The sequence below is a fragment of the Leopardus geoffroyi genome, chromosome B2 (assembly GCF_018350155.1).
Source record: "Leopardus geoffroyi isolate Oge1 chromosome B2, O.geoffroyi_Oge1_pat1.0, whole genome shotgun sequence".
In the NCBI taxonomy this organism is placed as follows: Eukaryota; Metazoa; Chordata; class Mammalia; order Carnivora; family Felidae; genus Leopardus; species Leopardus geoffroyi.
The window spans coordinates 110,464,512-110,479,801 of record NC_059332.1 but is presented as its reverse complement, the minus strand read 5'-3'; the positions used below and the strand labels follow the sequence as shown (position 1 = coordinate 110,479,801).

General features: G+C 36.0%; 1 protein-coding gene and 1 long non-coding RNA gene across 2 annotated transcripts in view; both read left to right on the top strand.

Moving 5' to 3' along the window:
* LOC123608959 overlaps positions 1-7,519 on the top strand; it is a 123,262-nt gene extending 115,743 nt beyond the window's left edge. Inside the window, exons 3-4 of the long non-coding RNA XR_006717537.1 lie at positions 6,442-6,586; positions 6,849-7,519. This is a non-coding gene — a long non-coding RNA (uncharacterized LOC123608959). The remainder of the gene's footprint in view (positions 1-6,441; positions 6,587-6,848) is intronic.
* Positions 7,520-7,641: 122 nt separating this feature from the next.
* The window catches only part of SERINC1 (serine incorporator 1), a 36,152-nt gene continuing 28,503 nt past the window's right edge, over positions 7,642-15,290 (top strand). Inside the window, exon 1 of the mRNA XM_045499441.1 lies at positions 7,642-7,818. Coding sequence (XP_045355397.1) covers positions 7,780-7,818 — 39 coding nt within the window. The 5' untranslated portion in view covers positions 7,642-7,779. The remainder of the gene's footprint in view (positions 7,819-15,290) is intronic.

The following is a 15,290-nucleotide window of genomic DNA, read 5'->3' as shown; positions in this document are numbered from 1 at the left end:
GTGGTTCTTATCCTTTCTTCTATTAATGTGATGTATCACATTGATTGATTTGCAAATATTGAACCAGCCCTGCAGCCCAAGAATGAATCTCACTTGATCATGGTGAATGATTCTTTTAATTTATTGTTGAATTTGATTTGCTAGTAACTTGTTGAGAATTTCGCATCCATGTTCATCAGGGTATTGGCCTATAATTCTTTTTAGTGGGGTCTCTAAGTGGTTTGGGAAATCAGGATAATACTGGCTTTACAGAATGAGTCTGGAAGCTTTCCTTCTGTTTCTATTTTTTGAAGGATAGGTATTAACTCTGCTTTAAATGTCTGGTAGAATTCTCCTGGTAAGCAATTTGGCCCAGGACTCTTATTTGTTGGGAGATTTTTGATAACTGATTCAATTTCTTCACTGATTATGGCTGTATCCAAATTATCTGTTTCTTCCCATTTGAGCTTTGGTAGTGTATGGGTGTCTAAATTTGTCCATTTCCTCCAGGTTGTCCAGTTTGTTGGAATATAATTTCTCATAGTACTCTCTGATAATTGTTTGTAGTTCTGTGGTGTTGGTTGTGATCTCTCCTCTTTCATTCATGATTCTATCTATTTCGTTTCTCTCTGAAAGAAGCAGCTTTTAGACTTGAGGTAACATGGTAACAGAACTTTAATTTTGCTCAGGTTTGATCCAAGGCTATGCTCTTCAGGATTCCATGTGAAAACGCTGATGAGTAAATTTATCATGGTATCTCTATTCCCTTTCCCAAAAATTGTTTTAAGCAAAGACATATGACACAATTCAGATCTTGAGGCTGAAGAAGAGTCTAATGGCAGGTGGGGAGGGCTTCTGGGAAATGCTTTCCTCCATATGGAAAAGAGATGTTTGATGGGGTATGAGGAGGGTGCAGAGAATTTCCCTTCCTTTCTCTCAAAATTACCATGCTTAAAAGCTTATATCAACCAATCCTAGGACTGCTCTGCCTCCAGGATACGTTCTAAATACCTCCATTCTTACCTCCTCTTGAGATGGGTATTTGGTAAGATTTGAAAAAGAAACAAATATTCTCTTAAGAAAACAATGCATAGGAGTTGTACTTTAATAAATTATGTGAAAATTAATAATTTAAAAAGCCCCATCTCATTTAGAATGAAGTTGGGAGGCCAGCAGGGGGAGCTCTTACACCCAGCACCAGTTCTCAATAACACACCCAACAGGAAGAGAAGGACCTTACAAGTCCATACTACTTGACTGTGCCAGACAGAAGAAGGAACATTCTTCTACCTCTGGCAGCAGCCCAGCCCAGCCTATGAGAAGCCATTATGCTCAAACTCCCAGTTCACTCTAATAGACTTTTAGTTTATAACAGTGCCTCCCAACTCCTGCCTTTCCTCTATAAAAGAGCATTTCTCTCCTTTGTTTTCCATACTTGCCTATGGTTTTGCTGTAGCTTGCTTGTCCTGGATTGTAATTCTCTGCTATTCCTGAATAAACCCATCTTTGGCTGACAAAATAACTGGAAGTTTTATTTCTATGGTTAACAGTTAACAGGAATTATTAAAAGGGTCTGTTTTTTCTTATAGTTACTTAGTTACTGGGGCTGGAAGCCTTTACACTATTCTGCCTTCCATTTTATTGAGGAGAAAATTAGATGGAAACATTTGAGAGCTAGACACTGGGTTTCAAAGATTAAGAAACTAGAGGGAGGTGTTTTTTTAAGTTTATTTATTTATTCATTTTGAGAGAGACAGAGAAAGCACAAGTGGGGGAGGGACAGAGAGAGAGAGAGAGAGAGAGAATCCCAAGTGGGTTCTGTGCTGACAGTACAGAGCCTGAGATTGGGCTTGAACTCATGAGACCTGAGCCAAAACCAAGAATGGGATCCTTAACTGACTGAACCACCAGGTGTCCCAAGAAACTATGGAGAGGTATTAAAGAAAACAAAGACAAAAGAGAAGAAAAATCCGTGATATCTAGAAGTAGTAGCTAATATTTACCGAGCACTTAACCATGGGCCTAACACTGTTCTGTGTATTCACCTGTTTTCATTTAATCCTCATAGCAAAATTAGGAAGAAGGTACTGTTACTCTCCCATCTTAAAGTTGAGGAATCGGAAGCACAAAAAAACGAAACTTACTTAAGATTACACAGCTAATTTGAGGTGGACGTAGCAGTTAAGCACAGGCATCCTTACTCCAGATTCTAGCATGTTTCTAAATACTTCTCTGTACTTCTATTTAATCAAAGGTTATTTCTGTATAGAGATCTAATGGGAAAAGTCCATCTTTTGGACTCTATTCGTATGTGAGAGCTACTTTTTAAAGCATAATTCCCACATATATGTTAGTCTTACTAAAGACTAACATTTGGGATTGCTGAAGTGTGGTGCTGTCTAACCATGCCTGAATCAAAGCATACCACAAAATTTAACTAAAGAGTGCCCTTCTATAGCATCTAAACTGCTAGATGAATATTGCTGGGAAGGGGAAATGTGCATGGCATTTATATTAATGGTGCTAGAAAGGTCTTTTTCCATCGCATAGAAACTAAGTGGAGAGAGCTCTATTCTCAACCCTACAGCCCTTGAGAGGATTTAAAAAACTGGATGATTCCCAGAAAGACTGGACTCTGCTATACAATATAAGTAAATTGGGCCAACTGAGGCAAGAAATTCCGTTGTCAATGGAGATGTCAATGGACGATAGTTCATGCAGGTAGCTTCCTCTGACACTAAATCTTTAAGGAAGATAAGATTGTTTCTGAAGTAGGACAGATTTATTAGCAATATGGTCGAATTAGTGGAAGCCAGGACAAGCTATATCAAGACTCTGATTAAAAGTTTGGGGAAAATAATGCAATAAATGACATAGCTGGATGCTACCAAGCAGCTAAACCTAGGATTTTTGCACATAATGTAGAATGGGTTCCAGATACAAATACTTTAATACTAGGAAATATTAGGATGTTTTATGAAAAAATTAAGATCCTACCAGGTATTACTGGGTTGAGTAAAACTTGATAGGAAAAGTGGAAGTATGTCCACACTTTTGTTCTAATTTTTTTTAGAATTAAATTAAATTATTAAATTAAATTAAATTAAATTAAATTAAATTAAATTAAATTAAAGCAAATCTTCAGCAGAGTGAGAACTGAGGAGGAAAATTACCCAAAGTTCTTAATCACTCCGCAGAAAGAATAAAAAGATTCACTTTACGTTAGAATTTGCAGGAGTATTATATGAGGTAATGGAGAATACAGTGATAACAGAGAGAATAAAATGGAGTAAGCATTGCTAAGAAGGTTGTTTAAAATGGAACCAGGAGGACACTGAGGAAATGGGGCTTATGCATGTCTCCTGTCTCAAATACTCTGAATTGTTGCTGAACTCAACTAAAAGTCAAGAAATCTGCTGCGTGTTAGAATGAACATAAAAGGACTTTCGGCCTAACATTAACCCTAGGAAACAATCATATATAGTAGTAACTGTAACTAATGGTAGTGTAACTGTAGCAATACTAGAAACAATTACATTTCATTCAAAGCAATTTATGTAAATTGCCTCTTTCCTCTTTAAAAACTCTAACCTCCTTTGTCTCTCCAGATTACACTTTCAGTTTTGCTGAACTCTGTCTGCCAGTTGCAATCCCTAAGATACCAAATAAATGAAACACATTTTATTGTGCAGCTTGCAGTTTTGTCTTTCATTGGCCGACAACAGGAAGTAAAATGAGGTGTAGACAACTGGGGAGAGTCCACAAGCCTGTCTGGGGTCACTAGAGTTCAGGCTGCTTAAAAAGTCAAAAGCCTCCAGGGAGCACCCTGTTGTTACAACTAATTCTAGAGGGGAGAAAGCTAAAGCCATAGAAGCTCAAGTGAATTAAAACATCAGGATAAATTGGCTAAAATGGAATTATGGGCTATTTGGAAATCATATCTGGCTAAGTTTAAACATATAAAATAGCAGTATGGATGGCTCAGTCAGTTAAATGTCTGACTCTTGATCTCAGCTTCAGTCTCTATCTCAGGGCCATGAGTTCAAGTTCCATGTTGGGCTCCATGCTGTGGAGTCTACTTAAAAAATAAATTAAATTTTAAAAAATAATATGATAGCCTATATAATTATAAGACCTTAACATTTACCTTTCTTACAATTCTCTCAGATTTAATTTTTATACAAAATAAATTAGATGAAACCAATTTAATGCCTGAAGTAAATGCACAGGCTTAAAACCACTTTATCCTGAAATATCTAAATAATTTACACAAAGAAAAGTGTGTGTGTTAGTTTTGCTTGTACTGGGTCATCTGGATAATTGCTTCAGTTTTCTCCCTTAACATTTATTTATTTATTTATTTATTTATTTATTTATTTATTTTAAAAACTACTTTAATTTTTTTAATGTTTATTTATTTTTGAGAGATTGAGAGAGACAGAGCACAGGCAGGGGATGGGTAGAGAGAGAGGGAGACCCAGAATCTGAAGCAGGCTCCAGGCTCTGAGCTAACAGCACAGAGCCCAATGTGGGGCTCAAATTCATGGACCATGAAACCATGACCTGAGCCGAAGTTGGATGCTTAACCGACTGAGCCACACAGGTGCCCCTTCTCCTTCAACATTTAGATATGCATTGTCCAATTTGGGGGCTCTCAAGCTCTTGTAATGTGGCTAGTCTGAATTGAGATGTGCTGTAAATGTATAATATAAACCAGATTTAGAAAATTTAACATGAAAAATAATGTAAAGCATCTCATTAATTTTTACATTAATGTTATGTTGAAATGATATTGGGTTAAATTAAATGTTTGTTAAAGTATTGTTAAAATTAATTTTATCTGTCTCTTTTTCTTTTTAATGTGGCTACCAGAAAATTTTAAATTATAAATGTGGCATATATTATATTTCTGTTGGAAAGTGTTAGACATTGCCTTAACATATTTAATAAGAATTCAAAAATCTGATAAATGCCTAAATAGAAATGGTTTCTCCTTTCTACAGCATAATAACATTTTTTGGTGAATGAATGCTTGATTTTAATAGTTCTTCAATGTATGATATTATATTTTATCAACTCTTATGAGAGGTCAATAAATCCTTAACATATTTTAGCTAATTGCCCCTGAGATGCAAAATGTTTTAGAAATGCCATTAGCATCTCTTCAAGTAGTCACTCTACATAATTGTAAAATGGTATACTAAACACTAGAAATATTTGATTTCTCTACCCACTTCATTATTTGCATGATGAATATATGCTTTTTTTCTCTAAATTTGTGTATGTTCTGCCTGAAATAAATATTATACCTTTGTATTCATCTACTCCACTGGTGTAGACATATCTGGTTGTCATGGGAATTACTGGCTTACTTTTGGGGAAAAAATCTGTGTAGAAAGAAAATTGTTCACAGGCTATTTTAATATTAAGGTAACAATTTAGGAGAGCCTTTATACCTTTATTATTCCTTGGTTTTTAATTTTAAAAAAAGTCAAAATCTGTCTTCAATGGCAAAAGCATTTCTTCAATCAGAATAGAGTCTCTTCTAATTCTAAGTTTATACTGACCCCTATAGGCTATTTTGTTCTAATCTATTCCTGGTTTATTCTTACAGAACATAGGTTGAAATATTTAAACATGTTTACATTTAGAATTTAATTATTTTAGGATTAAAATCATAAAATATTTTTCACAGACCTTTTCACTCCTTGCATTGTACAATGTAAGCTATGCACAAATTTTATTCATCCTTAAGACAATCTAGTTTGGGGGGCAAACTAGCTTGTATTGATTATCTACAATAGGCTTACATGGTGCTATCATTTATAAGACCATGTGTTATTATTTAATCTTCTCAACTCTTTAAGGTTGATATATTACTAACAAGGATTCTAAGATTTTGAGAAGTCAAGGACCTTATAAAAGATATTTTCACAACTTACACTGAAAGCAGAATTTAAAGTGCAGAACTTGGAAGGAGGGGTATGTAAATGACATTAACAATCAAAGTGAGAAGTTAAAAACTAAATAGCTTTTCCCCAGTTGATAATTTTTCCAGGGTTAAATTTTTTGAATCCATATTAAGGACTCTTATAAATCTACAACATTTCTCTTTGGATATCTACCTCAATCCTCTCTCTTTCTTAAAATGACTTAAGTGGAACCATTTTAAAATGGAGCCAGAGCAGCCATTTCAGAGGAACTGTCTTTCACATCCTGTTTCCTGAAACCTTGAACTGGGCCAAACTGCCAACATTCAAGAAGTCAGCAAGCAGAAGATCCAGAGAATGTCCCTTTTGAAAAGACTAATAAAAGTGAACCTTGGTCTAGTGACCACTTCACCTGACCAACCAATGAGGTGCAAATCTAGCCTTACTTACTAGCACCAATGAACTCTTCTTTTTAAAACAATTTACCCAATCTTCCTTTTTTTTTTTTTTTTTTTTCCCATGAAAATCCTAGGTCAACCTCCTGAAATCTCAACACTCTTTTGGATTCTATTTAAATCTGTGTAGCCTGCATTGCAATTCTTTGATCCCAACTACATGCTTTATCTCTGGAACTGATTTCTTGTTTATTGGCTGACATCTTCAACTATAACAGCAATGTAAGTTACTTTGAATTTTGCATCTCATTAACTCTTGGTTTTGAAGCTTCATTTTCAAGTGCTGAGAGGTAACATTTCTGAGATTTCAAGTTCAACATGTCCAAACTAAACTGTCCTTTAGCCAATTCCATTTCTTCCTTTTTGCTATCAGTTAATGGTCACAGTTCTTCCAGATTCCTAAGTGTTACCTGACCTTCACACATCTAATTTTTGTAATTTTTAAGAGTCTTATTATTAATGACAATGCCTATTTCTATTTTAGGTTATTTCTGTGGCCAAACTGTTCTCCCAGAATATCTTCAGGGACCAATCACTATAAAAAGAACTAGAACTTTTTGTACATTCACTGGAGTTGGCCATCATCACTTAATTATCAAGCGCTCCAAATGTCTCCTGAACAGCTCGTAACATTCAACAAAATCAATGCTACCTTTAAGTTTTTATAACCAGTATGTCTTCTTATGCAATTAAAATTTTTGAATGTGAAAGCTTCCTGTAACATCTCAGTTGGACAAGGAATTAAAATGCGTGTCAACAGCAAATAAGTGATACGACACTTATCGTGTTCACGTTAAGTTCACGTTAAGTTCACGTGGGTACTGTTAAGTACCCAAAAGAATATAAATATCCCAATAAAATTTGTCCCAGGGAGTGGTCTGCAGTAATGCCTGAGAAAGTAAGTGGGGAGGAAAAGACGCAGAAGTGTTAAATACTAGAAATAAGTGGATGAACGGATGAGCATCGAGAAAGAGAAAGCAATCCTCCAGAAGTGAGAAATTCCTCTAATGGACGAGGGCAAAATCATTAACGACCACTTCAGCCTCTACTTAACTCAAATTCAAATAAATATTAAGTAAAGGTGAGATTTTCTCACAACGTTTTCTTAATGTGGTAAATAAACTACAGTCCGGCTGCATCAGCCAGCCACTTTATGCCCGCAGGGTTAAAAGATTCCGCTCTGCAGAAAACGCCTCAGGTTCCAAGCATGCGCACGCGCACGCGCACGCGCAATCTTAACACGACACCCTCCCCCACCCCCACCTAATACAGGCCTCAAAGGAAGTGACGCAAAGCTAAGGGGCGGGGTGGGCTATGCGCCGGAAGTGGCTCGCTGATAGTAAATAAGGCCTGAGAGGGTGGAGAGATACTGTCTCCATTTTGTCGCCCTCCTCTGCTCCTGCGACGTTGCGGAGATGGGGAACGTCTTGGGACTGTGCTCCATGGCGAGCTGGGTAAGGAGGTTTTTAGTGGCCTAAGGGGTGCTAAGCGTACGATGCGGAAGAGAAGGGAACCCGAGCTGGGCTGGATGCGGCCTGTCGGTAACGTGGTACCCCACCCAACAGGGAGTGCCTTCCGTCCCCATTCTCTCCCTATCTCTCGCGGGCATCCAACTCAGCTTTAGGGCCCTGAGTCTTGCAAAGAGCTGACCCGGGTGGCCGAGAAGAGGAGATGGGAAGATAACCCCGATGGGAGAAGCGAAGAGAGCTGGTAGTCTTCCCCCAACACCCCGTCTTTCGTGAAAGCTACTCCCCATTCTCCCAGGCGCTTTTTTGTTGTTTTTGTGTTTGTGTGTCTGCGTAGGCCATCTCAACAAAGGTCTTAGGCCTGTTCCGTGGAGTTCCCCATCTCTTTTCGTCACATTCCCAGCGACCTCAGACTGCAGCACTGTCATCCCTGGAGGCATGTTGGCCTCTTTGTTCTGTGGGGCCGACTACAATTAAGTGCCGGCTATTTGGGACAGCCTGGCTGTAGTATTGACACGCTAATACTATTTAGTTCTAGCTCTGTGGTTGGATCTTCAACCTTAATGGTAGGAGGAAATTTCTCAAGTAATAACATATGTATCTCTAAAAGCTGGTCCGTTCAGTGCTGAAAATCCTGTGTCTTTTGACATAAAGCATGCTTGGGTAATCTGGAATTTCATGTTTAATTAGGTGTGGGTTCCATTTTAAATAGATAGCATTGTTAGAATGAATCCATTTTTCATTATAGTGGCACAATTTCTTGTTTTGGGTGGTGCAAATAAACTTCAGTTTAAGATAATCATTCCACTACCACCCCCAAATGTAAACAGCATATTAATATTATAGTTAATAAATTATTTATGAATTGGGGCGAGATATTTGCGTTCAAATCCTAGTTCTTTAATCTGTGATTTCTAAATTCCAGTTTTAACGCTTGTCTGACTTCCCAAATGACTCCCATTATATACATCAGTCAGAATTTTTATTCTTTTACATACCTCGCTTTTTTTCAGAAATCAATGTACTGCTTGAACTGTAAAAAGTTAAATTTTAATAAAATAATACGTGGAGATTGTTATTTCAACTCAGGCCATTCTCTTGATTATGTCCTACGTATTTCTTCTCATAGTTTGGTATGGAAACCAGGTATTTTTTATCTCAAGAAACTCAGAATCCACTTGAGTCTATTGTCTAATACAGAAGAGGTATAATGTAATAAATGTTTTACAAAATAACAAATGTTAAAACATTGCTTTCATGGTGGGGGAGGGGGATGTGTGATTTGTAAAGTCAGATTTATCCATTTATCAAGTTGGCATATTCTCTGTATATAGTAAAGACTTAAAGGGAGGGATTCATACTTCCCATTTTGTTCTCATTTCCAGAACCTTGAACAACCTTTTTTGCCTCAAGGACACTTACGGTTACAGAAGGAAAAAAAAAAATGTTTTAAGGTTTTTTAAATATTTATGTGTTCTAAATCAGAAAATAACTTTAGTGAGCAATATGGAAATACTATATTCCTATTAATGTTTTTACAACTTAATTGTTCACCTTTATTGACTAGAAAACTGATAAAATTAACACTGCATTGTAGTCACTGTTAATAACAAGGTATATTGGAAAGGTGGTAACAAAGAGGCAATTTTCTTACCTTCCAGTAATTAGATCTGTGGCAGATATGCCAGATGACCACGGTTGATCTTTAGTGTTCTAGATTATTGTGACCAGTCTGGGAATTGATTTTGTAGTCTGCAATTCTGGTCATATTTTCCCCTTTCCTTCCTGGTGCTTCTGTCTCTATTCCTGAATTGTTCAATTTTAGAGTAATTTGATAGCAATTGAAGGGGACTTTGCCTTGTAATATACAAATGTGTTTTTTTCCCACAGTCTTAACAGTCAATATGCTTATTTACTTAGAGGTTTTGACAAATTTAAAATTTGTTCAAATTTTCAAAACTATTCAAGTCATTAAATTGGAAGTTAAACCACAATTAAATCTTAATGAGTCCTTCAGGCTTAATCAATTTTTGTGAAGTTTTTTTCTGATTTATAAAAGTGCTGTAGAAAATTTCTGAACTATGAAAAAAGCACAAAAAAAATACATGTAATACTGTTGTGTAGAAATTGGAGCATTAATTTTTCTATTTTATTTTGAGGTGGGTTTGTTTGTTTGTTTCTTTTTGCCAAGTGGCCTAGAATTAGATTGATCATAATCCTTGGTTCATGTATGCCTGGTCTTTGATTAGTGACTGTTAAGCACTCAGATATCTGAATCTCCCACCTAATCCTGTAACTACATTACCAGCAAAATTTATGCCTACTTCAGTGCTTTTCTCCACCCCAATCTCAACAATGGTGTTAATGACTAGAATTGATTTTTTGAATTACTGGACCTTATATACAATAGCTATCATTTTTTTGCCCAAGATAATTTAATGTAGTTAAGAAGAAAGAGCCAGTGATTACTGCCTGCCTATTTGTGAGCCTCAGCTAGATTTTTATTTTTTTAGTACAATGACTTGTTTTTGCAGAAATGATTCATAGTCACTATGAATAGTCAAGCATAGCAGAGTACAAAGTTAAAATGTCACACACAAAAAAATGCCACCACCAATAACATTCCTTTTCTCTCAATGCATATATACACATGGATGAATGGACAAAAATATTTTTTTTTAGGAATGGTAGCATGCTAAATTAAAGCATTAAATCGAATTTTTCCTGAATTTAACAAAAGAAAAAATAAAAGTAAAGGAGTTGCTGAATGTTAAATAAACATTTCTTCATCAGGAGAATTTCCTAAAAAGATTCCTCTGAGATGTTTCTATAGCAGTGGTTTTCAACTGGGCATAGTTTTGACCCCAAGATGCATTTGGCAATGTCTGTAGACATTTTTTTTGTGTCCAATTTTGGGGTAAGAGGTGCATCTAGTGAGTAAAGGCCAGAGAAACTGCTAAACATTTTACACTACACAGGACCCCCCTCCCCACCCCCACAGAGAATTTTTTTGGCCCAAAGTGTCAATAGTGCCAGGCTTGAGAAATTCTACTTTATCCTCTTTGGTTGGCCAGAGTAAAAAGTGGAATGAAACCTGAGAGTTTTAACTGCTCTTTAAAAAAGCATGTAATGAATTCTATTTTTACCTCTACCTTCTGCCTCACTTATGGAGGCTACCTGATGTCACCATTTCCTGATCTATTTGAGAATTCTGCTCTACACATTTTACTGCTTAACATTTTCCTTTGATGGCTTATAATTGGGTGCCTGATTTCAGCTCAGGTCCTGATCACGGCTTGTGAGTTCAAGCTCTTCATCGGGCTCTGTGCTGACAGCTCAGAGCTTGGAGCCTGTTTTGGATTCTCTGTCCCTCTCTTGTTCTGCCCCTCCTTTGCTAATGCTCTCTCTCAAAAATAAATAAAACATTAAAAACAAAATTTTTAAAAGCCCTTTATTTTTTGAATTGTATTGGTATTTCTAAAGGGAGCATGGGTAAATTCACCTTTAATCTGCCATCTTTAACCAGAATCTTTTTGTATTATATTTTATGTATGACCATTATGTATTATAACCATAGTTCTCCTAGTTATTTAGTCTTAGAACTAAACAAGTCATTCTTAAAGTGTATTCCCTGGACCCTGTAGCATCAGCACACCTGGGAATTTATTGGAAACACTGACTGGGGCCCAGCATTCTATGTTAATAAGCCGTCCAGGTGATTCTGATGTCTGCTACCTTTTGAGAACCACTGCTCTACACTTAAGTGATTTCAAAGCTCAAATATTTCTTTTTAACCATGGCTTTTCCCAAAATTTTTTTTAATGATATGTCATCTAATTGACTAAATTTTATCATTTGCTAGGGTTTGGAAGAATTCATGGATGCTGAAATCCCTGAATTCTTTCATATGCAAAAATATCCTATTTGAGAGGCATTGTTTACTAGTATAGTATACCCATTACACCCATTTCCTTCAGAACTTAATAGTGTTTTTTGTGAATTCTGTTTTATCTTACAACCTCCTGGTATCCACTGCCTCCCAATACATCTCACATGTCCTATTGACTTTTTTCCTTTGCATGGATATTTGAACAGTTTTTACTTGTCTTTGAAATTGGTCAAGTATGTCTGACTTTAAATCTTTTATCACTTTTTTTTCTTCTGGTAAATATGTTCTTTTTTATTATTTATTTTTTAATTTACATCCAAGTTAGTTAGTATATAGTGCAACAAACTTAATGCCCCTTACCCATTTAGCCCATCCCCCTTCCCACAACCCTTCCAGCAACCCTCTGTTTGTTCTCTATATTTAAGAGTCTCTTATGTTTTGTCCCCCTCCCTGTGTTTATATTATTTTTGCTTCCCTTCCCTTGTATTCATCTGTTTTGTATTTTAAAGTCCTCATAGGAGTGAAGTCATATTATTTTTGTCTTTCTCTGACTAATTTCGCTTAGCATAATACCCTCCAGTTCCATCTACGTAGTTGTAAATGCAAGATTTCTTTTTGATTGCCAAGTAATACTCCATTGTGGGTGTGTATGTATGTATGTGTATATAGACACATGTGTATACACATACATACATACACACATCTTTATCCATTCATCTGAATATGGACATTTGGTCTCTTTCCATACTTTGGCTATTGTTGATAGTGCTGCTATAAATATTGGGGTGCATGAGCCCCTTCGAAACAGCTCTCCTGTGCAATTTTGGGGTCGTAGGGTAGTTCTATTTTTAATTTTTTGAGGAATCTCCATACTGTTTTCTAGAGTGGCTGCACCAGTTTGCATTCCCACCAGCAGTGCAAAAGAGGTCCTCTTCGCAATGTCACCAATATCTGTTGTTGCCTGAGTTGTTAATGTTAGCCATTGTGACAGGTGTGAAAATAGCTACTCATTTCTTTTGGGGAAGTTTTTCTCGTATTCTATCCTTGAATGTCTTATTTAGAGGATTCTGTATTTTAAGGACACTAGTTACCTTCATGTTATATTGGTTTTGTTTTCCTTCTACATTATTTTTTTCTGTCATTTTTTTAGTTGATACAATTTACATGAAATTCACACTTTGTAATATACAGGTCTGTGATTTTTGAGAAGTCCTATACTTATGTAACAACTACAGAGCAGTTACTACCTTAAAAAATTCTGTCATCCCCATTCTTGGAAACGCGTTTTGTTTTGTGTTTTGTTTTGTTTGTCTCCAGAGTTCTTTCCAGAAAGGCATATGAATAGGATATACAGCATAGGGTGTTTTGAGTCTGGCTTTTTTTACTGAGTATAATTCATTTGAGACTTATTCATGGTGGTGTATTATTGGTTCCTTTTTAATTTTGCATACTATTCCATTCCTTGGATGTACCACAACTTAACCTGTCCATGTACCAGTTGAAGGGCATTTCCAGATTTTGGTGATAAAGTAGCTGTAAGCATTTTCATAAAGGTACCATTAAGGTTTTTTGTGTGACTCTTAAGTTCTTTTTGCTTAGGTAAAATATCTAGCAATGGAATTGCTGAACAACATGGTAAGCATACATTTGATTTAATAAGAAACCACCAAACTGGTTTCTAAGATAACTCTACCAATTTTCATTCCCATTAACAAAAAGTTGTCAGTACTTGGTATTATGAGTTTTTTGATTTTGGCCATTGTAATGTGTGTGTAGTGGTATCTCATTATGGTTTTAGTTTGTATTTCCTTAGGGGATCTATAGTTTACATCATGGTTTACTCTTGGTGTTGGACATTCTGTGAGTTTGGGCAAATGTATAATGACACGTATTTACCATTAATGTAGCATGTAGAGTATTTTTATTGCCCTAAAAATCCTTCGTGTTTTGCCTATTCATCCCTCCACCCACTCCAACCACTGTTCTTACCGTCTCCATAGTTTTCCTTTTCCAGAGTATTATACAGTTGAAATCATACAAAATGTAGTCTTTTTACGTTGTTTTTTTTCACTTAGTAATACCTATTTAAGTTTTCTCCTTGTCTTTTTATGGCTTAACTCCTTTTCAGCACTGAATAATATGCCATTATTTAGATGTACCACAGTACCTACTGAAGGACATACTGGTTGGTTCCAAGTTTGGGCAGTTATGAATAAAGTTATTATAAACATTCATGTGCTGGTTTTTGTGTGGACATGAGTTTTTCTTGGTATTTAACTGGATTGTATGGTAAGCATATGTTTCGTTTTATAATCTGTCAGACTGTCTCCAAAGTGGTTGTACCATTTTGCATTCCTACCAGCAATGTATGAGAGTAACTATTTATTGATCCATATCCTCATCAGCATTTGGTGTTATCTGTGTTCTGGATTTGGCCTTCCTAATAGATAGGTAGTAGTATCTTGTTTTAATATGCATTTACCATATGCATGTGAAATGTGATGTGGAACACCTTTGCATATGCTGATTTTCCATTTGTATTATCTGATTTGGTGAGGTGTCTGTTGACCCATTTGTTTTCTTATTGTTGCGTTTTAAGAGTTCTTTGTATGTTTTGGATAATACTCCTTTAAGATCAGGTATGTCTTTTGCAAAGTTTCACACAGTTGGCCTGTTTTTTCATTCTCTTGACACTGACTTTTGCAGAGCAGAATTAAAAAAAAATTTTTTTTTTTAATGTTTTATTTTTGAGAGTAAGCACGAGCGGGCCTGGGCAGAGAGAGAGGGAGACAGGATCCAAAATGAGCTCAGTGCTGACAGCAGAGAGCCCGATGGCTGGACTTGAACTCAAGAACCTTGAAATCATGATCTGAGCTGAAGTCGGATACTTAACTGACTGAGCCAGCCAGGCGTACCTACTGAGCAGAATTGTTTGAATTTTAATGAAGACCAGCTTAACAGTTTTGTTTTTTTTCCCTGTGGATCATGCCTTTGGTGTTATCTGAAAAAGTCATCACCACACCCATGGTCATTTGGATTTTTTCCTGTATTATAGGAGTTTTATAGTTTTATGGTTTGTATTTAGATTTAAGACCCATTTTGAGTTAATTTTGGAGAATGATGTGAGATGTGTGTCTAGACTGATAGATTGATTTTTTTTTTTTTTTTGCATGTGGATGCCCAGTTGTTACAGCACAGTTTGTTGAAAAGATGATTTTGCTTCATTGAATAGCCTTTGCACCTTTGTCAAAGATTAGTTGATTTTATTTATATGAGGCTATTTATGTGCTTGCTAGTCTGTACCTTTGATTGTCCCTTTTTTTGACAATACTATACTGGCTTGATTACTATTGTCACTTTATAATAAGTTTGAAGTTTGGTAGTTTCAGTCCTTCACCTTTGTTCTTCTTCAGTGTTTTGTTGGGTAGTCTGGGTCTTGTGTGTCTATGAACTTAGAATCAGTTTGTCAATATCTACATGATAACTTGCTGGGTGTTTGATTGGAATTGCATTGAATCTATAGATCAAGTTTGAGGAATTGATATCCTGACAATGTTGAGTCTTCCTAATC